Genomic DNA, 27521 nt, shown 5'->3' on the forward strand with positions numbered 1-27521 from the left:
GTTCACTATTCACTGTTTCTGGAAATGTTTTTCTTCTTGGTTTTTTAGAAACCATGGGTTTCTGGTTCTATGCCTGACCTCTGACCACTTATTTGAGGCCTTCTGTGTAAGTGCTAAGTAACTGTAAAAGTGAGCAGTGCCAAATCCTTGATTTATGAAAAGAGAGACTTGGGTGGTGCCTGTGGCTCAGTGAGTAGGGTGCTGGCCCCATATACCAAGGGTGGAGGGTTTGAACTCTGCCCTGTCCAAACTGTAACAAAAAAATAGCCAGGCATTGTGGTGGGCGCCTGTAGTCCCAGCTACTCGGGAGGCTGAGAGAAGAGAATTCCCTAAGCCCAAGAGCTAGAGGTTGCTATGAGCTGTGATACCATAGCACTCTACCGAGGGCGACAAAGTGAGACTCTGTCTCTTAAAAAAAAGAGAGACTTTAGTCCACTTAAATGTGGGCATGACAGAGTTAATACAAAGAAATAATAAAAGATATAGGGTAAAATGTTTAAGAAATAAGGATTTGACAAATGGGAAAAAGTAGAATCTAGAACATAATAGCAGAAAAGAAACTTAAATTCAGTCCATATCTTAAAATAGACAATAGACTAAATTCAAATGGATAATTTAGAATAGTCCATAAAAGCATTAGACATATGGAAATTAGACAAAACGGAATTTGAAACACGCAGCCTGCTGGGTATGCTTATGAGCCAAAGAATACTAGGACAGACATGGAGCATGTTAATATCCACTTTTAATACTAAAAATTATTTATGTAATAAAAGCCGTTTCAAAACACGTTTTCTTTCATGATACAGCAAAAGAAAAAAGAAAGTATGCAAAATTTTGGTTTTCCTAGGTAAAACATAAGTCGAAAAGTTCACAAATTTTTCTTTCAAATATAAGTTTAAAGAAAACACTTAGAATTATAAAAACATGTTACTTGAGACAGGACCACCACAATGCTGTGCATTTTTCCCTTTTTCCTTTCTGGTGCTGTGCATTTGAATACAGATCATTAAAGGAATTATAATTGGAAATTATTGGAAGCATTCATAAAAATATTGCCAAAGTCTATTCATTGGATAATAGTGAATGTTTATGTTAATTTTAATTATTCGTTCAGCATGGCAGGATCAGAGAAATAAATCTATTCACAGTTTAACCTATAAACCCAATCTGTCTTCTTTCAGCTTCATGATGTTATCCATTATTATTATTCTAAGAACTTCACTAACCAACATTTCTACTATTTAATTAAACTAACATGTATCTGAGCATTTAAAAAAGAATATGCATAATACCAAGAACTGCAAAGCAGAAGAGTCAAATCTAAAATATTAATCTTAAATGATATGAAGATGGAGATTTCGTGTTTCATTCTTACAAAAATTATATTGCCAGATCAGATTTAAATTCCTGGAAGGATGATTATGAATCAGCTGTACATTTGCATATCCAGTTATACTTTTTAAAACACATTCATGCCTGCTATCTTGTTTGAGTCTCACAATAGCCAGGGATTATTATCAGACACGTTTTGGTAAGTAAGGAACTAGCTGAGAGTAACCAGGGATGAAGAGACTTGCAGAAGGACCGGCTGACGCGATGAATAAGAAGAGCACATGTGTCTAACGGCTGCACTTGAGTTTGTTTCCCTTATACAACACAGAGAGTCCTGCAATGCATTCAGTGCTCACAAACCAATTTTAAGAATTTTTTTTTAAACCAGCTCTAGAACAGTGAGGAGTTGGCAGTCAAGAGCACGTTCATACTTCAGAAATATTGTCGGGGCCATAATGAATATTATATAAGTGCATATTGCCATTAAAATTGATTTCCTCTTATATTAATAGTAATATGACTGCATCGGCGAGGAAATTTAAAGATGCTTAAGGATAAGCGGTGCTAAAGAAAACATTTGGCACATAAAATAAGGGATCAATTGTGCTTTTCCTACACATACATAAAATGTGTCTTTCTGATTTCATTAAATGCAATTTCATTGAACCCAAAATATGAAACAAATAAAATCAAATTTTATTTATCTGAAATGTGGGGGGTCCAAGTCTTCCAAAGTACCACCAGTTTGGGGGGGATACACTGTAACAGAAGTACTAGGAACCTGTAAATATGTCACACCCTTAATTTCACCTAGCTAAATGGTCTTACATAAGTTATTTAACCTTGTGGGTGTTTAGATCCCTTATCAAATAAATTTTAATTCTAACTCCAAAATCTTTAATTCTGTAGGGCATTTTGAAATCACACCCAGAAATCTCACAATCTGATTAACCTCATTTTTCCTTGATTACTCCAGCGGTTCACGCTGGCCTATTAACATGTGAGTGCTGATTGAATGAGTCCCCTACCCATTCAAATGAAGATATTTCTTACATGGATATTTGCATGTGAGCTTTTTATCTGTTGATCTGTGATTATTCAGTATACAATAGTAAAAAAGAAACCCGGACTAGGAATCAGGTGACACATGGTCTCTCCTGGGCTCTGACAGAAAGCTTTTACTTTCCTTTTGTGAACTACAGTGCCTTTAGGTTTGAAAAGTATAAAAATATGCATCTTGCCTACCTTATGAAAAAGATACTAAAAGATTAAATAAGTTGACTCAAGGAATGAACAAGAAAGGCTACAGGAGAGTCATGGACCGTACATGCGACCCTGGCACAGTCCTGATTACCTGACGGGGAGATAAGCCTCCAGGAGATCGAAGGCTCTGGTTTCCCGGTGGCCAGACAGGTGAGGGTGACATTGGTTCCTTCATTGATAGTCATATCGCTTGAGATGTCATATATCTTCGGAGGAACTGAAATGGTAAGATACGTACATGGTGGTGAGAAAAAAAACAACATGCAACTTTGTCAAACTATATTATTAACTCCATGATACTGTGAAATTTAAAAGTATGGTGAGGAAATGTACAATGGCTTCTGGTCATTGCCTAAAAGATGGAGTCTCTAGAACCTCGGGACATTTTAGGTGGAGAATTTTAAATTGGTTGGTTTTATTTTTCTATAATTTTAAGATATTATACTTGAGGATAAATGGTGAAATATTTCCTGTGAGTCACTTGTGTTGAGTCAATGAGAATATCACCAATTTGTCTATGGTGTCCAGCAGCATCATTTGAATGAAAGTTTTCCTGTTGGAATGGTGATATAAAATAGAAACCTAGAAGAAATTTAAAATAGCAGAACTGTTACACCTACAAGCTGATTTAAAAGCTGAGTGAGATGAAACATGTACCGGATGGGTAGGTGAGACTTCAGGGGTCACCAACGGGTTTTCAGCCTGGATTTTCTACCTGCCAGATAGTAGGGCTGGACTTTCTCAGAATTTATGTTCTGCAAAAGGTGAGTCCAGTAAAGAAGGTTTCTGATCTGGAAAATGCCCGCTGAAACAGACGTCTACACTTCAGGACTTTTCAGAACTTTTGTTATACCCTTCTGCACTGTATCCACAAGAGTAAAGGAAGAAATATTGTATTATGTCTTCTTTGATGTAGAAGCTTTTATTTCAGAATTTGATCAAAGGGATACACTTTGGGAAATGTTGGAGAGAAAAATCTCTAAACTAACTTCCAAGATTAAATTTCCATGTTCTCTGGGAAATCAAGTGGTCTTATTTAATCCTCAAACAGCGTCAGTATGAATTCTGGGTTCTCCGCTGGCTACCTGTGCCATCTGGGCAAGCAACTCAATCCCTTGGCCTCAGCATCTTCATCTGAAAGCTGGAAGCAGTAACAGTACAAATCCCGCATACCTGCTGTAGGGATTAAATAAATCTATAAACGTACACGGCCTTACAACAGCACCCGAGATCTGTGTGGGCTATTACTGTTAGATGCCGTGAAACAATATGCGGTGTTTGAATTAATTTTAGCATTGTATGTTTTCTGTGCCTTAGGACTGTTCTCAGAAATTTGTCACTTTGGTAGTAGGCAGGAGTGATCTGTGCCATAAATAAATTTTTATTTTCTTCATAAAAATTATGGTGTGTTAAAGCTCTAGATCTAAATAAATAGAAATTAGATATGTTGGTAATTATTATAATTTTTTTTAACTGGAATCCTTTTAATTGTCCCATTATTTGGGGTTTTTTTTATGCAAGAGATATGGTCATAGTTATTTTAGATGTCAGTAATTAAAATCTGTTGTGACATTAAATTACCCACACTTTGAATATTGTCTTTGATATTTTTATGGAATCAAAACTCTTCTACAAGAAAATCGAGGATTATATGATTACAAAGGTGAAATATTTGATTACGTGTAATTGTTGATATGACTGAAGAGAAGCTTTGTTCACAAGTTATACACCATCATAACACACACCTGCACCCCCACACATGCCAATGCCTACTATTTTTAAACAAGGAAAATTGTTAAATAGTATAAATACTATTCTCATTTATATAGAAGATAGGACTAATCTGGCTACTTTGTTTACATATTACAAACACATAACTGATTCAAAGTTGAACAGCAGTGTTTCTGAGAAATGAGGGAGTGCCGTAAGAACAAGCATTATAGCCTCTTAAAGTGAGTTATAGTGCTAATTCTACCTGATCACAAAATAGATTGGTTGCTTCTTTATCTATCGACATACAGTAAAAGGGCTAAACATTATAGTAAAGTAATACTCAGCACTAGTATCTTACAATATGCAGAAACAACTAAGTTTAGCAGTAAACGCAGATTTGATATTTGACAATGGGAAATTGTGTAGTGGGAGACGAGTGCTGAATTCCAGGTGTGACATGTCCTTCTCAGTGATTGCAATCACCTCCCAGGGCCGTATAATTCCGGAAATGCTACAGGGAATAAACATTTGGAAAGAGGATGTTAGTAACAGAAACTCCCTCTGGCGAGGAGGCGCCTCTCCCCAGGACACATCCCCTGCTGGCAGTAGGTGCTGTGCGCAGACAGGGCTGATGGAATCCTTCACATGCACTGAGGCTTGTGGAGGCAAAAACAGGTGATGTCTTGCTGATTATTCTAATCCATTGCATATTCAGTGCAAGAATTACGACTTTTACTGAGTATTATGAAAAGAATAATTCTGGATCTAAAGGAAATGCAAAAATTTTAAAGCATAACTCTTTCCCTCAAGAAACTTAAACTTAAAAGACAGAAGCAGATGGATACCTATGACAAATACATTCCACATTTTCTTTTCCCATTTCACATAAGTAATAGTTGTCCAATAGGTACATTGTCTGGGTTCAAATTTGTGGAGATTTGTGTTGACTCCTTTTAAAGTTACTCATGTAAGACAGTTTATACACAAAGTTATTCAGCCCTGTGCTATTTAAAATACAGAACAAGTAGGCTGGGCATGGGCTCACACTTGTAATCCCAGCACTCCGGGGGGTGGGGGGGGCAGGCAGATAGCTTGAGCTCAGGAGTTTGAGACCAGCCTGAGCAAGAGCAACACCCTGCCTCTAAAATGGACATTGTGGCGGGCACCTGTAGTTCCAGCTACTTGGGAAGAAGCTGAGGCAAAAGAATCATTTGAGCCCAAGAGTTTGAGGTTTCTGTGAGCTATGACGCCACAGCACTCTACCCAGGGTGACTGAGTGAGACTCTATTTCCAAAAAAGAAAAGAAAAAGAAAAAAATATACATATATGTGTGTGTGTCTGTGTATATATATATATATAGAGAGAGAGAGACAGAGAGACAGAGAGACAGAGAGGCAGAGAACAACTATGAATGACCTCAATGTAGGTATAGACGATTGATCAATTGGATAATGTTTACAACTGTCAGCTCCGTCACCAGAATAAGGTCTGCATGGTACTGAGGCTGGGTTTGGGATGGGCCCAGGGGGCATTGGGGCGAGGGGAAATGGGAGAGAGAAGAGAGACCTTTCCCCTGGGTGCCAAAGCAGAGGAGAACGGTAATGTCTTGGGTTTCTGAAGAAGATTGGTTCTGGTAGCTGTTTCTGGGTTACAGTTTGAGAACCAATGATTCACACACACAGATGGGCAGGATTCTCAAACTTTCTGAATGTTTGTCACGTCTTACGGTCCGTCCAATATTCTAAGCACTTGCAGAGAAACCCAGAAAATGGAGGAAAGTTAAACACTGTTCTAGAGGCTGCTCCGTTTCTACATACCTGGCTTCCAACCCCCTCAGATCTTTTTTTAAGTAGTTAAAAATAATTTGGATAGAAAAAAGTAAACGTTCTTAATCAATTCAACACTTTTTAGGCCATTAAATAACCTCTTATTTTAAAGGCATTTTGGATTTTTGTGCACTCTAAGTACTTATGAAGGTAAACTTGTCTAAGGTACAGAAAATAGTTATTGTTATTAATTACTATAATTATTATTATATTATCATCACTATCACATCACCACGACTTCATCAATAAAAAAACAAAAGGTAGAAGTTCTGTATTTCATACTGAATCAGAGAACATCTCTTTCCTAGAGAAACTCTAATTGGGACATACGGGAATTTACAACTGAGTTCATGAGTAAATTGTTGGGTATCACAAGATAGAGAGACCAAAATCAGAGATCTTTCTAAGCAACAGATGTTGACAGTAGATTTAAAAATTTTTGTGGATGAAATGTTTTTTCTAACTCTCATAACCATTTAAAGGAAACACTTCTAGACCCTCAAAATCCATAATCCACTTGTTTTTAATTGTTCACTGGCCTAAAATTCAACTACTAATTAGCACCCAGTCTTCAATTCCTATTCAGTGATTTAATAATGAGGAGATAATGCATATTTTGATGTATCTATAGATTTAGATTCTATAAAGATAATTTAAACCTCTTGTTAGCTTTACTTCCACCAAAAAATGAGGCAATCTTACCTGCCCCCCCACCCTCTCCCATCTGAGCCACCTGTCATGGACGTGTCCACAGGCTATGACCATGAGCAACTGAGTTTGTGAGTGGCTAGCTGTTTTTTTTCTTTTAATGTGTACATATTTTTGATCCACAGAAATAAAAAATCATTTTCATTTTGTTTAATGAATAGTCTTCAAAGATTAAACTTTACTTTCATCTAAGAATTCAAGTCGTGTGGAACAAAACCATTAACAGTTTGAAAAGACGGTATAAGGAGCAATCGGTGCTAACACAGGAATCACGCAAAGGCAAGGTGGTTTATTTTATGAAAAGTCTGTGCAGATGATTTTAGAAATAATAACTAATCTATACCTCTACTAAGTTGCATGGCATGTGAGGTTGGATTACACATGATATTAAAGACGCTTGAAGGATGTACTTAAAGGTTATCTGAACTGTAAATATAAGATGCAGAATGTTTGGCTCTGGTCAGTTGCATTGTCTCAGTGGAGCCAATTCAATGCCCCATCGAGCTCTTACAATGTGAGAGTCCATGGAACCTCATAACAGGCGGAGCCGTTGGGAGGCCTTCTTTAGGAAGGAAGAGCTACGATGTGGATGCACTTTTTACTTAATATGGCCCTCAAACACTCACAGGTTATTGAAAACATTAATAATTACAATCATGAAATTCTGGGCACAAAAACCACCTGCTTCCTCAGACTCAGTGTAAATTCAAAGCAGTGTTTTACGAGCAAGCCTCCCATTTGTTCTCTGAAGTTGTAGGCACGTTACCAAAACCCTTTAAATGGTTTAATGTGTCTGCTTGAATTATGCACACAACCGCTACATCTGCTCTCCAAATACATTATGTTCACTAGGACAACCAAGAAATAAAAATAAAGGGCAAGCCATCTCTCTGACATCCCGCTGGACCCACCTTTCCCATCTTGAAGCAAGGTAGATTTTACTGAGTATGTGTTATGGTATGAAACCTAATTTTTTGGTTTCTGCCCCTCCCAAATTCATATGTTGAAATTCTAACCGCACCAATGTGAAAATATTAGGAAGAGGGACATTTGGGAAGTGATTAGACCATGAATGGGATTCCTGCCCTTTGTCTAAGACCCAAGAGTGGTATCTAGCCCCTCCGCCCCCCCACCAGCTCTGTAAGGACTCAGTGAGAGGCAATACCTCTGAGAAGGCCTTTGTCCTGGACTTGCCAGTCTTCAGAAGTGCAAGAAATAAATTTCTACTGTTTATGAGCCACCCAGTGTGTGATGTCTGTTATGACAGCCACAAGGCCCTCGAGGAGTGTGTATCTTGTTGAAACAATTCTTCGTCGTCGTCTTCTTTTTTTTTTTTTTTTTGTTGTTGCTGTTATAGTATTCTTTGCAATTTGTCATTGTCGTTTATTTCTTTACTTGCTTATTGTTTCTTCCCTTCCTAGAACATAAGTAGAAGCCCAAGACACAGACGTTCACTTTCTTCACACGCATGTCCCTGGCACCAGGAGGGGGCCTGACACTCTAGGGATAGTCAATAAATATTCGTTGAATTTTCTTTCATATGCTGAGCTAATACTTCCCCAACCTGACAGTGAAGATTCCCCATGAAATCACTGCAAAGATGAAGTTATATACATTCTGAGAAATACTGGAAGTGTAATTATAGCTCCGAGAGTGCTGTGCAACTTTCTCTACGGATTCTCTGAATTTAGGGATTCAATATTCACTTCACATCACTTAAAAGCAAAGCATTTTCCTATTCCATTTCCTACTATAGTTTCTGCCACAAAAACCCAGGGAAATAATTGGATAATAATATACATATTTATTTTCAACAGAATGGGCTGTTACATTTTAGGGGTCTTATATGTGTCAGTTAGAATATTTTGTTATTGCAAGGGAATGTAAATTTACAGTCAAAGGATTTGACTCTAATAGTATGTGCATGTTATTTCTACATTTTCTCCTTCCTTCCTTCCTTCCTTCCCTCCCTCCCTCCCTCGCTCCCTCCCTCCCTCCCTCCTTCCTTCCTTCCTTCCTTCCTTCCTTCTTTCCTTCCTTCCTTCCTTCCTCCTTCCTTCCTTCCCTCCCTCCTTCCTTCTCACAGAGTTGGATTCTGGGTTCATTTGGATAAAATGTATTTCTGAATCTTATCCAATCTGTTTGAGTCAACAAGCTAGATATAACTACGAATCTTAAGAGAACAGGCTTTTTCCGCACTCCTATCTCTGGGCTGCCAATATCAAAAGGACAGTCTCCTTTTCACTGGGCTGGCACTTCCCATTTCAGTCTTGGCCAGCCCTCAGAAAGAGACAGCAGAGCTGTGTTATGTAACACAACTCCTGGAAAAGGTGCTGTTCTCAACCTGGGAGGATGCACTGTTGAGGTTTTATGTTGTTTTGTTTTTCCTGACGTGGCTGTGGGTACTTGATGGCTTCACTATCTGCATCTAACCAGCCACCCTGTTTTATGTAGCTGATAGACTATCACTTACCTTCTACAGTTTATGACATTTCAGAGATTTCTATGAGTTCTCCCTCATCTCTTCACTCAGAGATAGTGGTAAGAGGAAAGAGGAAAAAGATACCCAAGCATGAGTTGTAAATGCAAATTTACCATATTTGGGTATTACCTGCCAATAAAACGTACCAGGCGGCGGCGCCTGTGGCTCAACGGGTAGGGCGCCGGTCCCATATGCCAGAGGTGGCGGGTTCAAGCCCAGCCCCGGCCAAAAATAAAAAAAAAAAAAAAAAAAAACAAAAAAAAAAACGTACCAGGACAAATTGGTAGCAAAAGAATATGTTTGAAAAAAATGTATCTTTCAGACTTTGGTTTAAACTTTGAATCACGTTGCCTACCTTAGTGGTTTTCCTCCTTCAGAAGACCCAGTGCACATGTTTTACTCAATCTAGTGTGTCCTTCCGAGGGTCAGGTATAAAATATGACATAGTAAGCAGAGACCTATTTCAATCCATACATCCATCCAGCCAACAGACATTTACTGAGCACCAACTTTACCAGGGTGACTAATCTTAAGGATTTTATATAAAAAGAATTGGAAAGACAACATTTCTAATTACAACGTAGTGTTTCCATGTGGTATTTTGGGAACAAAGAGTTATAAATCTAACTATTTCTATAGAGTCAGGCTTGGAAGGGATGCTGATGTGGGATAAACATCTTTCTGAAACAGATGGAGCATGAACAGAATTTGAGAGTTCAAACTGGTAGTTTCTTGTACCAGTGAGTCCTTAGAGAAATCCAATGAGTTCTCATGACACTTGAATGGAAGGGAGGCTAAATTAGGAAATCCCAAACCAACAGGTACATAGGGAGTTCCAAAATCTACATTTGGGAAACACTGACTTACAGTACACCAAAAAGATGCCTCCCTGAAACTGTCTTCCCCATATTTAAAATCTAAACTCTAATGAGGGAGGCCCTCCTTCAGATCCTGAGAGCAGCTGTTTGCATTTCAAGGCCTCCTCATTATTAATATGCAGCTATCCCCAGAGGACATGGTTCCCTGACAGCTTGCATCTATCTTCAAACTTACTGAGAGCAATATGGTTGGTGTAGACCGAACATCTTACTAGAAACAGAAAGATACCACAGGCAATATTTTTCCACTGTGTTACTTTCCCTTGGAAAAAAATCAAGACTGGTTCCCCATAACATGGCAACCCGCAATGGAGAGAAAGAAGCAAGCTTGTGTGGGGGGATAAACTTCACAAGACATGGAGTGATGGAAAAATTAAAGTAAAAATAACTTTCTTCTTTCCTCCCTTTCTCTTTAGCTTCTTTAGACTACCTAATAGGTGGATCATGCATTAGTAAAACGAGAGAAAACAAGTAATCCCTAAATTTTATGATAGATTTTCTCATTGAAGAAAGGCATAGTTACCTGCTATGCAGATTTTTGGTGAAAAATTAAACTTACAAATACAAGGTTTAGTATACGTGAAAACTTAGTATGATAAAATAATTTTTTAAAGTCTACTAGTTTTAGAAAGGACAGAGATTGGTAGCATCACATTTATGTAATGATTTTTAAATTTTTGGTTGAGGGCAAATTCCTCACTTGCTGTATAAAAATTCTGAAGGCAAAAATAGAGCACTGTTATACAAGAATTTCAATATTTTGGACTATCAACATTGTTATTTTTGCCTCATGTTGGCTGGAGGATCAATAGCTGGCCCCTACATGTGAGTGCTCATACACCAGAGTTCACATCCCTGCTGCACCTCAGGCTAATTTCAGATTCACTTACTTGAATGGTGCAAAGATATAAAATATAGCTTAAAATCAGGACCATAATAGCAGCTAACCCTTCAGGCAACAGCAGCAGCAGTAGCAGCGGGAAGGCTGGAGCACTCTCAGAGCCGTGTTGTTTATCACAGGGAATCTACAATGCTTGTATAATTCACCCTCCTCCTTAGCAGATGAGAGTCACAAAATCCGTGGGAGAACAATGCAGCTGAGCCCCCTCCGAGCATGCTCCCATCATGGTGTCCATGGCTCATGAGGTACGACCCTAAGGAACCACCTGCATATCTTCAAAACCTTCAAGGATGGTAATATTTATGAAGAATCAATAATGAGCTTTTTTCCTGGAAACAATTTGGCAGTCTCTTTTAAGAACTTTAAACATTTTGAACCCATTGAGCCAGTCAGTCCCCTTCCAGGAATTTATATTAAAGAAAGTAGGCACCTTCTTTCAGGGGAGTCACTATTCCCATAAACGTGGTGGCCCTCTCCACTGCTCCACTGGAAACATGCCACAGATACCCTCCGGAATGGCCAGAGTGAACTTTTCTTGCCTCATCCTTGGCAGTGAACTATTTTCCACATAAACCAGAGGAAAGAGCCCAGCTGTGTCAAACTAGAACCCAGATGCCTTCTTTGCAAACATTTCCCATTGCTAAAAAGCCTGCTTCAGGGTTTTAAAAACATCAGAGAGTTCAATGTCTTGGAGTCAGAGTCATACCGTAATACCTGGCTCTTGATTTCATGAGGTAAGCCCTCTCAGGTTCAATATGTGTGCTCCTTGTTAGGCTTAGGTTCTAAAAATGTGTTTTACCAGATTGTATTTTTTTTTTTTTATATCTAAAAGCCTCTGTCATGTTTTTTGGATTTGCAGACAAGATGTGTTATTTTAGCACCATTAGAAAAATTACGCCTTCTTTGTTCTTTGTAAATAACATTTGTTTTTCTAATCATGAAGATAATATACACCTACTGAAAATATATAACGAATAAAGAAGAAAAATAAAATCATGTTTTAGATTGAAACATCTAAAATTACCCTTTGGCTAAAAGAATAGATATTGGCAATTTCATGTGATTGAATTTAATATAATGGCACTCTTTAGTGAGAATCACAATTAGTAGTTTGATATATTTCACTTCAGTATTTGTGTTCACGCATTTCTACTTAGATTCTAGATACTTCCTTATGATCCAACAAAGTCACCAGGAAATTGGTGTTGAAGCCTTGGCTAAAAATAAATGATATTCCCTTCTCAACATATGTGCTCTAGAAAATGAACTAGAAGATGGTTGGTTAGGAACTCAGAATAGGACATCTTGGTTCTCTGTCTTTCTTATTGGAAACGTGTGTAATAAGAGGATGCCTACAGCAAACGTTAGTATTTGTTGAACATTTGCTCCTAGTAATGTACTAGGGGATTAATAATTTTTTGTTGGCAGGGGAGAGTTTTATCATGGGGAAAATTCTATATATCCAGCCTTCAAATCTTCTTTCCATCCACATATCTGCTTTTATGGCAGTTGGTTTGTGTGGCAGTTTTATAACATGGCCACAAATTCTTTAACAGTCCTCTACTAAGAATATTGTCTCTCCCGTCCCCTGCATCACAGGAAATATTGAGTAGGCTCCTGACTGCTTCCAACAATAGAGTTGGGAAGGAAGTATGTTATCCAAATGTTACACTGTTTGAACAAAAAAATAATGTATGTCTCCTGCCCTGTTTTCTGAGAACACATGCTCAGGAGACCCAAACCACTATAATTGGTGGCCACCCTGGGGCCATGATGCTGGAGAGAACATGTGGAAATGACACACATGGACACCAAGGGACAGTCTCAGACACAGGACTGTCTCAGAGATAGTCTAGACAGCCCTCCAGCCCTTTAAGGGTCGTCCCAATGAGGCTCCAAATGCCCTGTCCACGTTGATTATATTTCAATCTTGTGAGTAAAATAAGTAACCATCGTTGCTAAAAGCCACCAATTTTTGGCATTTTTTAAAAAGAATAATGGAAGTTGGACTACTTATACTACCTGAGTTTACTGCTTATCATAAAGCTACAAAATAGACAATGTAGTTTTGGTATCAAAATAGACAATGGGACAAAAAAGAGACTCTAGAAATAAACGATAATATTTCCTGTGAGGGTCATATTTCTATCAATTTACATTGAAAACTAAAATACCTAAAACTTGTGGATAAGTGACATGCGTGGGCAACGCCAGTCAGGACAAAATGTGGACATGTGCACTGTGATGACGGCAGAGCCAGGCGGACTCACCAGTCTACAGAGAGCAGACGCCACTCGTAATTTCCACGTAGACAATGGAAATCTTCCTTCGACTTGAATTGTTAAATGATTTTGTACCATACAACTTCATCGAAATATCTGTGGACTTAGCCTGGCACCAATCCAAATGATACCTTTATGGGAATTTGAAAAAAACTGGCTTTTACTGGAGACACTTTATCATCACATATTGGGAAGTTTTTATGATATAAAAATTCACATGGTCTATGGAAATAAAGAGTGGCCACAGATTTATGTGTGTACAAAATTTCACCATATGCTGCCAGCCCTGCGTGCTACAGATCCAGCCAGGAATTCACAGCCTTCCCGTTTCTGCTTCACATCTTGGAACAGCTTTCAGCCTACCCTTGCTTTGCAGACTCAAGAAATCCATTTTCGTACTCCATCATTTGTTGTCTTGTAGATGTTGTACATTATCACACTAACGCGTTGTTGTTCACCTGTCCGGACTAATCATGGTTAGATTTCCAGAGTCAGAAAACATTCTAAGAACAAGTTTTAATTCAGAAACTTAAATGGGAATTTTATGATTCATATTCATACTCTGCTTCCAAAAAGTAAAGTGATTATCATGTATGCTTTTTTAACGGTCATGTTTCTTTATTTACTCTTCTCAAAGAGGGTGTTTTCCTTGTGTTTTTTCTCTTTTTCTCATTTTTTCCAATGTTCCAACCAAAGATTAGCAGGCAGACATATGCCAGGAGATAAAACAGGCCTGTGGTTACATGTACATATTCTTCTGAAATTGGATTAAAAGATAATTTACCATGATGGCGGCTGGTAGATCATTAGTCACAATGGCCCAAGTGTATTCTCTTATAATTCAATAGCAAAGCAATGGCTTTTATGTCATTAACTGTATTATATTCAAAATCATATAAATTATTGAAATACCCTGCCTACTGCTAAGATATAAGATAGTGCACACGGACAAAAAATTTCATTTTAAAGTATTGGAACAAAAAGGCAATCTTGACAAAAATTATTTTATACTAGGGCTAGCTAGCTTATGAGACTTATATTTAAATATAATTCACAAAAATTCAAAACAGTACAAATATTCCTAATTTGCTTGCCCTTAAATATATATTTATCTCATCAAGGTCTTGATTTTCATCAACTGGATTAAAAACTATCTACTTGCTATCTGCATTCTATTCTAATGAGTATTTTCACTAGTAGGAAAATGATTCTTAGTTAATGCTTGTTGTAAAATGATGTAGAGGACTCATGTACAAAAATCTGAAATTCTTAGTAATGCTTGTTGTAAAATAATGTAGAGGACTCATGTACAAAAACCTGAAATTTAGGGTGGTGCCTGTGGCTCAAAGGAGTAGGGCGCTGGCCTCATATGCCAGAGGTGGTGGGTTCAAACTCAGCCCCGGCCAAAAACTGCAAAAAAACCCCCTGAAATTTACTGACTCATAGTTAACATTTTGAGTGAAATAAAGAAAATATGTAACCAACGGATTTTATATGTATGTGTATGTATATACAAAATTATATATTTGTATATATGTAAATATATACATAAATGTGCATTAGTTATAGTTAGATAAATGTTACGCTGAATATGTCTGTTTGTATATGTGTCTCATAACATTCTATACCTTTGTTTATATGAAATATAGTAATAAAGAAGAAAGTCTGATTATAGGAAGGTAAACTTCCAAAGGTCTCTCCCTTACAGTTTTTTACATTATTAATTTGCTTAGAAAATTTTTATTCATCATTTTTAGGCACCAGGGCTTGTGATAGCTGCTAGTGATTTAAAATTCAATAAAATGTAGTTGCTGTTTTGCTTATATATTATGGAAGGGAACAAACACTGAAATAGATTAAAAATATAATTAAATCAAGTTATATGAGAGACGTACAGGTAAGACATTATGCATATCGTAAAGGAAATTCACTCAGTCCAAATGAAGACGAAAGGCTGGCGATGGAGAGAGAAGGACTTTTTGGAAGGATCCACTGTGGTTCTAAACAGAGAAGCGTGTTCCCACTACTGTCACTGCTGTGTGAAGACGCACAGCTGGGGGACAGCAGGACCCATTTGCAGACCACAAATTCATCCCTGTGGCTGCAACAGTTGATTCAACTACTTGGCTGGGCACACCTAAACTTATTTCCTTCATTTACTTCCAAGCCTTAAATAAATTTCTTCTTTTTCTAGGTATTTCTGGAGAATCATGAAGAATGCAGAAACGATTTTACGTTGCCCATGTTTAGCACTCTGTGAGTGCTCACTAAGAGTTGCGTGAGTGCATTTTTTAGCAGTTTTAAATGCTTTTGGGGGGGACTTCCTCTTTAACACATTTATGAAAAAGCCAATCTACCTCCTATATTAAGTAATATATTCTGAGGACAAGAAATGCTTCATCATTTTCCATTTTGAATAAAAAAACATTGTGAGTGAACTACTTTTCAGCATAGTAAATGGGAAAGACTGGTCCGCTTTTGCTTCTCCAAGGTACTAGGTGTATGACATTATTCCAGTTGAAAAGCAGCAAGCATTTTTATCTGGATTTCTAAGTACTAGCATATTCTATTTTTAAGAACTTAAAAATGTAGTGAAGACTGAAAAGCATATTCTCTTGGGCCCATGTGTTCTTATCTCTCCAACCTGCTGAATTTTCCTTTGAATTCTCCAGTCTCATCACTTGATCAATCCTCCAAAAATAATCCAAAACCCTAATAAATTACCCAATAGATGTCAGCTTTTATTCTGTGCTTTTGTCTGCACTTATTATAACTACTTATCATTTTTTCCATAGCCACTATTGTAAGGAAAGGATGGAAGGATAAAAACTATATCTAGATTTTTGGTTTGAGGGTTAAGAGAAATGAACAGCAAGGATTAGCTATGTCAAAAATGACGCAATTTATCTTTTGGGAAGGCTAATAAACTTGCAGATAAGGAAAATTCTGTGAGCTTATTCTGTACTTATAGATTTCAGGAGCCATTTGACAATTGTTAAAGACAGCTGAACTAATAAAATGGAGATTTGTGGACAAGCTGCTCATATAGCCATAAAGAGGTAGATTCATGTCAGTATGAAAGGAGATTATTAGATGAGTTCCATAAGAATCTATGTTTGGCTGTTTCCTTTCCTCAATTTTAAATAACTTGGATAAATCTTTTGGAGACATGTTTACTGATAGACTACACCAGAAGTCATACGTTCAGTCACTACAATAAATAAAAACTTTATAATAATGGAATGTTCCCTAGTGTCTCAGCTATGGCTCATTAGGGATTGAGAATATAAAATGGAATCAAAAGCACAGCCTTGCACTCAAAATGTCTAGAGCCTAGTTAGGAGAGGAGATTGGGACAGCAGTAACTACAAAGTGGACATCAAAGCGATTATAAGAAAAGTTCAAAGAAAAGGATTATGAAATTTCAGGTGAGAGAATTATTAGATTTATGTACAAGTAGGCAGAGCAATGGAAAGTAGAGAGGAGAATCAGAAAATATTTAATGAAGGAGATGAAATTTGACCTTGGCTTTGAATAACAGAGTAAGTTGAACTTGGGAGAATGAATGGGGAATTGTGAGATCGGTCAGTATGTGGAAATGCTGTCATGTAAACATTTAGATTATGTCTGGAGATCAGGCAGTTTGCCTGTAAAGGAACTTGGTTAGAAACAAGGTTGAAACGGTGGTATGGGAATAAATTGTGTGGATTTTGAGTCAAAGCATTGATTAAAAAAAAGAAGAACAGAAACAAACATATTGTAAACGGTTAATAAATGTGCTCCCTCTGAGGACTTAAAACTCCATAGGCTCAAATAAGTAGTTGTTTAATTCTTGGAATGGAAGGAACATTTGGCTAATATGTGTATAGAGTGAAAAGGAGGCTATTTTCTGCTGTTTGAAAACTCCTTTGGTCAGTTTATATCAGCCTTTGCCTCTGTAATGTGCATATCACGTCTGTGTCTCTACCTAGGCGATTCTTGTGTGTTTCTGTGTGTTATCACAGTCACGGTGTACGCACTCGGATTGATACGTTACTACAAACAGATGGGAATGTGTTTCTCAGTTGATGAGTAACATAAGAGCCCTTCTCATCCTGCTTCACCAAACACCTAAACCCACACACTTTCTGCCCTGGTTTCTCTTTTTTTTTTCCACATTTATCTCCAAATTGTTTTTAATCTCCAGAGATGGGATGACCACCTGCCTTTGAAACATATTGCAAAAACAGCAGTGACTAGGGTTGATTTTTGCCAGTCAGTTATTTTATTGAAGAAAACATGTACCCAATGACAGCAGAGTTACCAGCTGATGAGATTTATGATGTATATAACATTGTGCTTTTGGTAGGGAGTCAGCAGAACCGTGCTAGTACTGTAATATCCAACTGTTTGCATCAGGCTGGGAGCTGTCATGCTCAAATGGTACCTCAAGGAACTGAGCTGTGTGCTTGCTACTGCATGGTATTTTTAAAAGAGGATTAAACAAAATTAACAGGAGGATAAAATAATAAACTTGGTAGTAGAGAAACATACTCTGCTTTTTTTTTTTTTCTGTGTGTAGCAAGGCTGCTAAGTGATCACCAAACTCATTTCCTTTTCTTGGCCCACAACTGGGTTGTTTCCCAGAATTCCTTGCAGTTCCTCATGATTGAGTTTTAAACAATGGAAGATGAGTGGCAGAGAGAAGTCCAACTTCCAGGCTTGGCCCACAGAAACCTCCCATGGGTGATCCTCCATGCCATCGCCTACATCTTGATGCCTGTGGCCTTGGAAATTGGAAATCACATACTGAAGATGGCAAAATGTAAGGTGGAAGAGACAGTGGGCGTAGGCTGCCTACAGGGAACAACTGATTTGGACGTTCCATGAGCAAGAAATAAATAATAGGCTCACACAGATTTACAGAAGAAACCTACTCAAATTTAAAGAACTAATTTCTATGTTATATAATCTTCTCAAAAGAAGATTCAAAAAACTAAATTTAGAGAAATAATTGTCATTTTATCAATCTATTCCTAAAAGTCAAAAGGGGTACATATTACCAATTCATTTTATGTACCAGATATAACGTGGTATTAAATGAAGACAAGAAATACACAAGACAATCAATTTCACCTATGCACACAGGGAATTTTGAATTATAATATTGAACACATCAAATGAATCCCACAATGTATGTAAAAATTAGCCTAATTCTTACACCAGGAATGAGGAGATTATATAATAATTCGTTGATTTTGTATTCCTTGGAAACAGACTGAAGGATGAAGGATCCTATCAATGGATGTAGAGAAAGTATTATATAAGAAAGAATACTATTGGCTTAGCGCCTGTTGAGCAATGTTTAGGGCACCAGCCACATACACCAGAGTTGGTGTGTTCGAATCCAGCCTGGGCCTGCCAAACAACAATGACAACTATTACTAACAAACAAACAAAAATGGGTGTTGTGCAGGAGCCTATAGTCCCAGCTACTTGGGAGGCTCAGGCAAGAGAATTGTTTAAGCTCAAAATTTTGAGGTTTCTGTGAGCTGTTATGCCATGGCTCACTGTACCCAGGGTGACATAGCTCATGAGACTGTGTCAAAAAAAGAAAGGAAGGAAGGAAGGAAGGAAGGAAGGAAGGAAGGAAGGAAGGAAGGAAGGAAGGAAGGAAGGAAGGAAGGAAGGAAGGAAGGAAGGAAAAAAGAAAGAATACTATTACTTATAACCAAAAATTTGCAAACTTGGGAAAGTTTCTTTCATGTGACTAAAATAATTAACTAATACTTCACAATGAAAGATAATAAGCACTGTTAATTTTTGTTAAATTATTTTAATATATTTTGTTAAAACTGAAGCAAGATAAGGACATCCGCTTTTACCACTTTGGTTTTGCATTGTATGAAAGTACCTGGCCAGTTCATTAAGATTTTAAAATAAATTATAAGTATTTCATATAATTACTGGAAATATAGGTGCAAACAAGTAATTGCTGATAGATATAATGTCTGCAGAATATTCAAAATAAGTTATATACTATCGAAATTCATAAGAGAGTTCAGCTAAATTACAGAAAAATACTAACCCTCCCTGAAATAAACCTATAAATGTGATCTAATTACAATAAAAATCTCATCTTACTTACAGAATTCAGTAAAATTAAACTAACATTAATACTGAAGAGTAAAAGACCAAAGGTAGGCAAGATCAACCTCGAAAAAAGAAAAAAATAAAGAGAGGAACTGACTTCATCTTATTCTCAAGGTGAAACTATAAAACCCCGGGAGAAAAACACAGAATAGGATAAAACTGGCACACTCGGGAAAAAAGAACACTCAGCAAACATGCATGTTTGTATTTGGATGTGACAGTGAAGTATTACGAGTCAGGGAAGAAAGATTCAATCAGTGCAAAACTAATGGCTACCTTTACAAAAGGAAAGATTAAAATGGACTCTAACCTCTTATCATACACAGAAATAATTTGTACATGGGTTAGAAGACCTAATATTAGAAAAATTTTAAAAATACTTTAAAAATACAGAATTACATAGGCTATTGAAGTTAGATAGGAGTAAAACATAAAACACCAACCACAGTAAAAAAGATTGATGGATATAACTTCATTAAATTTAAACACTAGTATATTGTGTATATCTAAGACATCGTTAACAAATTTAAGTGAAGCCACAGAGTTGTGGCAAGTATTCACAATGAATATTAACAAACAGACAAAAAAATCCTGAATAGATAAAGAATTTCAACAAGTTAATAAGTTTAAAAAATGATAAAAAAGAAGAATCTTTCATGAACACTTATTTAAAATATTTGACAATAAGTAGAAATTCACTCTTAGTTAGAAAAATTTAAATTAAAATGACCTAACCTAAAATCCATTATATAGGTAAAAATTTTAAGAGTAGATAATATCACATTGACAAATATGAAAAATCATGTACAGTTGAAGACTGGGTAAATCTGCAAGTGATTTTGAATGAGCTAATAAATCTGAAGATATGCAAATATGTCTACAATTTTATTTCTAGTATTCACATGACCTAGAGCCTTATTACATCAGCACATTGTCCTATATTACCTGGGAACTTGTTACCAATGCAGAATCTCAGGCACACCCAGATCTATTAAGTCAAAAGTGGAAATTCAACAAGATCTACGTGTAATTTATATCCACAGTAAAGTTTGGGATACACTAAAGTAGAGCTTCTTAACACCTAATGCACCGAATCGTGTAGTATAAAAGTATAATATCATTTATGAGAATCCTGAAAAGGTATGACTCTTCTGTAAATTATGCATATATGGAGGTGAGGTTATTAGGGATGAAATGTCCAATTTCCTTAAGTACTACTTTGACAGTTCTCTCCAACATTTCACTTTGACTCTCCTTGTCCTATTTTTATTGTGAAAATACATTCTCATTCCTTCAACTGCACATTTTGGCTTGTGATGATCTTTTACATAAAGGAATTTTGTGAAAATTATGATAAGTCAAAGTTTGTGTTATTTTTGAGTGTGAGTTCCATTGTGGAACCAGTGCAGACCAGACAGCTGGAGACATCAATGGAGTATGGGGAGGGGTGTGGCTAGTAAACACACAGTTTGGTTTGAGAAGGTCTGTTCCTGTGACTTTAATTTTGAAAATGTGCTACTTTAGCTGCCTGAGACCAAGGTGGATCATGATGAGCTGAAAGCTGTAGGGGAAGCAAATCAATATCACCCTATGCATGAATTAGCAGCAAGGTTTGACGTTACTATTTCTACAACGTTGGACCATTTTAAACAAACAAGCAAGATAAAGAAGCTGGATAGAGGGGGTTCTACATGGATTAGTCAAGCAAAGGAAGAGAAATCATCTTGAAGTTTGACTTTCTTTGATGTTATGACATAAAGGCAAACAATTTCTGTACCATATGTTTATGTACTATGGAAAATAGATTCTTTCTGACAATCAAACGTGATCGGCACCATGGTTGTAAAAAGATAAAGTGCCAAAAGACAGTCCCAAATGTAACATTCACCAGAAAACCCTAATGGTATCTGTTTTGGGGTTCAGAACTGGCGTTACACACTACAGTTTTATGAAACCTGGTTAATTGATCAGAGCGGATGACTACTGCACGCAGCTGAATGAAATGATGAGGATCCTTGAGATTAAGCAGCAGAGATTGGTCCATAGGAACAGGCCAACCCTCTTCCAAGACAACATTCGACCATAGCAAAGCTGCTTAAACTACAGTTCTGGACTTAGAAATTCTCTGGCATCCACTGTATTCACCAGACCTTGCACAAACTGCCACTTTTTCCAGGTTCTAGAACACTTCTTGCAAGGAAATATATTCCACTTTCAACAAGCTGTGGGAAACACCTCTGGCAACTTCATCACCACCCATTCTCCAGGCTTCTTAGGTGCTGGGGTCATGCACAAGCTACTGTTATGATGCCAATGCTGTGTCCATGGTTTGGGCACATACTTTGATTTCTTGTGCTGCTTCTCAGTTCAGATATAATAAACTAAACTTTTACTCTGAAATTGGACATCTCTTATTTAGTGACCTAAGTCATTAAACATAGGTCTAATGCTTTTTAAAAATATATAAAAGCATACATAGAAAAGACACATATTATCTCATGCATAGATATGGCTAGGAATAAAGGGGCATTAGAAGGGGTAAAATTTAGTTTTATGTACATATTATTTCCATTTTATAACTGAAATAAATCAGTATTATCAAATGGATACATTTGTGTATTAGTACATGGATGTGAATATTAAAAGTTACCTGTATTTTTCAAATTTCATAAATATTTAAAAATTAAAATCTTGATTCAAAGGATTCTTATTTCATGAGATTGTTGTGAACCTGTAAATAAGACCATGTGATGCTTGAATGAAAGAACAACATTGTAAAGTGAGTACTATATAGACACTAACTGCCATCAACACGTTTTAACAGAAACGGAAACACAAATCACAGATATCTGCTATTAGTACTAAAGAAACGAACTCAGTACAAATTGAGTCAAAAGCCTCGTCATTTTTTGGCTTTAAAACCCAGCCCTGCCTCTTATGATGCCATCCCTCTATCAGTGTTTTCTATTTTTTCCCACATTTTCAATTCATTCTTTTCTGCCTTTTATCTTCCTTATTTCTTCCTTCCATCTCTCTCTGTTTTCTTTCTTCTTTAATTACTGGCTTCTTTCTTTTTCATGCAATTTCTTCATTTTCTGTTTCTCTTTTCTTTTACATTTTCCTGTCATTCTTATCCCATGGGGTGAGAGACATCAATTATGCAAGTGAATGATCACACAGTTTAAATAAGGAATTTCTAGGCATAAAACATCAAATGTGTTTGACCCAGTGGAAATGAATGTTATGATAAAATCGAATTCTTTAAAATCAAAACAAACAAATACAATGAATATAAATGGGAAAAAATCCCCACAACATCAGTTTAAAAACACTTATGATTTATTGGGTTTGTTTCGAGTAGGTTCTGTGCTGTATGTCACAAAACATCAGACCAAAAAATTGAAGCAATGCAGGCATTATGAAATTATACTTTCTCAGAAGTGTTGGAAGCTAGAAGTCTACAGGAAAGGAGCAGTGTATTGTTTAACAGTACACTGTGAATAATGAGTGGCTGTAATTCAGACTATACTAAACTTTGGAGATCATTTCAGAAGTCTTAGGCCCAGAGAAATTGTGCATTTCTGGGTGCACTGTAGGTCACTGGAAAGCCAAACTTGTGGTAATTAAAATCTACTTTTTACAGCAATGCTGATGCTGATCTTGCCCTCCTAACTGCATATTAATGTAGCTCTGTATCTAATTGTTAACATTTCAGCTCACCTGACTGCATCCAATCTCCTCCCCCTAGCCACACAGAGTCATGCAATTTCCCTCCTAAGTACAGAGCGGGGCTGGCCTGTCGGGAGACCCTGCAGCCTCCCGGGCTGAGCTTCAGCTGGTACCTGACTCAGCCCTCCCGATGGCTCCTCAGAGACAGTCCTTAAGGTGCCGACTGTCACTGACCGGATTTTTTTTTTTTTTATAGTAAAGTAACAGTTATTGTTCTCTTTGGGACAAAACAAAAAAAAGTATCCAGAAACAGACTTTTATTTTGTGCATTTTCATCATGTTCAAATAATCTAGAAAATGGAGATGAGATGTCAGAAGAAACATGGAGTGATCTGGACGTGGCGTAACCATGGTGACCACATTGGCTTTCTCACCTGACATGGAGGAAGAAATGACAGAATAGGTGGAACAATGTTTCAAGATGAGTTCCAGAGTAAAAACGACTTTGTCAATTTTAGTTTGTAAGTAACTATTGCGTTTCGGTGCTGTGCGGTCTCACACCAGGCAGGTGTCACACTCCCTTATGATTCCCATAAAGAGATGGGGCCCGGCCGGTACAGAGACGTCATACAGGCGGGGCCTGGCATGGACAGAGACGTCACAGAGGCGGGGCCCGGCACGGACAGAGACGTCACAGAGGCGGAGCCCGGCACGGCAGAGACGTCACAGAGGCGGAGCCCGGCACGGCAGAGACGTCACAGAGGAGGGGCCTGGCACGGCAGAGACGTCACAGAGGCGGGGCCTGGCACGTACAGAGACGTCATAGAGGCGGGGCCCGGCACGGAGAGACACGTCACGGAGGCGGGGCCTGGCAAGGACAGAGACGTACAGAGACGTCACCAACAAGGCCAGATCACTTCCCAGGGCTTAGCCAGTGGCGCGAATCAAGGTCTGGAAGAGTCGAGAGAAGCGCTTTTGCTTGAGGCCTTGGAACTTTTGTAAAGCCTGGAGGTTTTGTCCGGGGCCTGATGAGAAGCAGTAGGGGCTTAGGGTCACGACTCTGGGTCGTTCATTTTTACAGCAGATGCTTATACATTTGGAGCTCATCGAATATTTGTCAGATGCTGGAAGAAAGACTTTGTATCATTAGGGAAGAGAAAAGGGAGCTTCGTACAAGCCAGCGTTGCTTGTGGAAAGACAGGTGAGGCCCCTGAAGGACAACAGGACATATTTCTCGAATTCTTAAAATGTGTCCAGCACCGGGTGACGCACCTCCAGTGCCATGCTATGAAGTGGGAATTACCAACCTAATTCTAAGAGAAGAAAAATTTGAGGCAGACAGATGGCAAGTTGGGTCTGACCCGGAGACCGTTTCTCTTCACTAAAGCCTGTCCTTGGTATATACTAAACCATTCTGTCTGTCCTGAAGATCTAAGCCAGTGGTTCTCAACCTTCCTAATGCTGTGACCCTTTAATACAGTTCCTCATGTTGTGACCCCCAACCAAAAAATTGTAGTAGCAACGAAATAATTTTATGGTTGGGGGTCACCACAACATGAGGAACTGTATTAAAGGGTTGCAACATTAGGAAGGTTGAGAACCACTGATCTAAGCCATTAAGTCATGGTAATAAGATTCAAAATGAAAATGTCCTATTCGCAGTGTAAGGCCATGGACCGTGGAGTGAGCCTGCTTTGAAACCCTATTTTTTTGAACAAATGACTTCAATTTTATGATCCTTATTTCCCTCTATAAAATTTGGATAATTACAGAATATGTATCATAGTGTTTTGTGAGAATATAAGATCATGTATGTGCATAAATAGAACAGGATCTGACACAAACCATGTACTCCATCGAGGTTGGCTTTACAGAACTAGCATTAAATGTGTTCCCTCGGATAACTTCAGCAGTCTTTCTTGTTTTTTTTTTTAAATTTATTTCAGCATGGTTCTGAATAATGTATATATTTCTCTTAATTTATTTAGTTTTTATTTCCTTCAAACATTCTCTGGGCACTGATTCCTCTTCCATGATTAGGTAGACAGCACTATAAATTTAGTCATAAATTTTCTACTTGGGCTGATCATTGTTATTGAGTATCCTTAGAAAAAATAAACAGGACTCATTTTGTTTAACCAGCATCACTGTGGTATCTAGTTGTAAAAAGTGCTCAAGCATAAAATCTCTGTGCTTTTTCCATTAGGTAGCATTCCTTGTCATAAAAAAAAGTATATGAGTCTTTAGCTTTGGCCAACTGGTGGCTGATGTTAAAGGGTACAAATAGCCAAACATTCTCAAGGTTCCAGATGGGGAACTCTCTCTCCACGCAGAGCAAGCAGAGCACAGCTGGGTGGGAGAAAGCTCTAGCCAAGCCTTCCTGCTGAAGCTATGAATGCATTTCTGATTTTGCCACTATCTCCAGCCCATTTAGAGAAGGTAGAATCAGATGTGGTGCAGCAAAATCCCCACATTTATCCCCCAAATAAACAGCACTGAAAATAAATATTTTTAAAAAGAAACATAATAGTCACAAAACAAACCTTGGGGAAAAGAGGCGTGTCTGCATAGAGAAAACCTAGCACATCATGGAGCCGAGGAAAAAGGTTGGCAGACTACCCTTATAATCCCCTTTGATCTATTTCATTGACAGGGATGTCAACACAGTTTATATCAGTAGCTGCAGATATTATATGAAGAGCTCTACCACTCTGCATTGTTAAATTTATTTCCTCACGTATCTTCTTTACTGGACTGTGAGCCTCTTGAGGGTAGGGGGAAGATCACATTTGCAGAATGAAGTAGGTTCTCAGATACGCTGGTTTGCTCCTCTTGAGGGTGGGGGAAGATCACATTTGCAGAATGATGTAGGTACTCAGATACGCTGGTTTGCTCCTCTTGAGGGTAGGGGGAAAGATCACATTTGCAGAATGATGTATTGTAGGTTCTGAGATACGCTGGTTTCCTCCTGTCCCCCCTCCCTTTTTCTTTCTCCTATAACATTCATATCTACTTTAAAAAATTTTTAGACTATTACTACAGTACCCATCTTTTGGTTGCATACTTTGCTTTTGTACTTTTGAAGTGAAAATTATGCGTGCATTTTATCAGTTAAGTGTGAATTAACCCCATCCCTTCTCCTCCCTCTCACACATTTGATTCCCATGGAATTTTTAAAATCCACAATTGCAAAGATGCGGAAATAACCCAGGTGCCCATCAGTACATGAGTGGATTAATAAAATGTGTCATATGTGTACCAAGGAGAACTACTAGGCCATAAGAAAATAAACTAGTAATGTAGTATCTCTTGTAACAACCTGAATGGAACTGGAGACCATTCTAAGTGAAATGTGGCAAAGATGGAAAAACCAACACACTGCGTGCACTCAAGACTAAATCGGAACTAGGTGACCAATACTTAAGCGACTCTACTTTGGATCAGCGTTACTTTCTCTCAACACGTAATCCTTGCCCTGATGCTCTGCCTTCCTCCTCACTCTCTCACAGAGAGCTCTGTTCCCATCCAGGCTCATCTTTCCACGTGGACCCTAGTCAAAGCCTTCAATTGCACACATTTTCCTTGTGTCTCCTACATCACCTTTACTAGGTCATGTCCATGCCATGTGTTTTATTTCTCTAATCTTAAAGAAAAGAAAGAATCAACAAGAAGAAAAAAAAATCTTGACCGTCTTCTCCTTCCAAATGCTGCCTCCTGTTGATAGTAAAATGCCACATTGCCTGTACTCATAGTCTCAGCTGATTTCATGCCATTCGTTCTTGATTTCACCCCAATTAGGCATTCACCACCCCTCCTCTAAAACCACCCCCTCTCCAGCATTCTGCAATGAGGCACATGTTACTTCACCTGAAGAGCAATTCTCAGCCTCATTTGACTCAATCTGCTCCACCTCTGCGACAGTCAGTCACTTTGTTCTTCTTGAAACACCTTCTTCACTTTGCTGCCAGGACATCCCATTGTCCTGTTTCTTCCTTCCCAGTCTACTCTGGATGGTTTTTCCCATCCCACTTCCTGTCGACACTTCTTGGCTCTCCTTCCCAGTCTACTCTGGATGGTTTTTCCCATCCCACTTCCCGTCGACACTTCTTGGCTCTCCTTCCCAGTCTACTCTGGATGGTTTTCGCATCTCACTGGCCTCCTGATAACAGCATCACAGGGACAGGTGATGCTCTCTTTATTCATATGACTCCTTTAGTGATTCCATCTAATTTCATTGTGTTAAATACCAAATGAAAAGCGGACAACTCAGACAGCTCTCTTCTGACTGACAGACACACATCTCCCCACATCTTACCCTTGAATTGAAGATGC

At 38.0% G+C, this 27521-nt stretch overlaps 1 protein-coding gene across 1 annotated transcript in view; it reads right to left on the reverse strand.

Moving 5' to 3' along the window:
• NEGR1 (neuronal growth regulator 1) overlaps positions 1–27521 on the reverse strand; it is an 837414-nt gene that overhangs the window by 352021 nt on the left and 457872 nt on the right. The window contains exon 3 of the mRNA XM_053592246.1: positions 2690–2815. Coding sequence (XP_053448221.1) covers positions 2690–2815 — 126 coding nt within the window. The remainder of the gene's footprint in view (positions 1–2689; positions 2816–27521) is intronic.

The sequence above is a fragment of the Nycticebus coucang genome, chromosome 5 (assembly GCF_027406575.1).
Source record: "Nycticebus coucang isolate mNycCou1 chromosome 5, mNycCou1.pri, whole genome shotgun sequence".
Taxonomy (NCBI): Eukaryota; Metazoa; Chordata; class Mammalia; order Primates; family Lorisidae; genus Nycticebus; species Nycticebus coucang.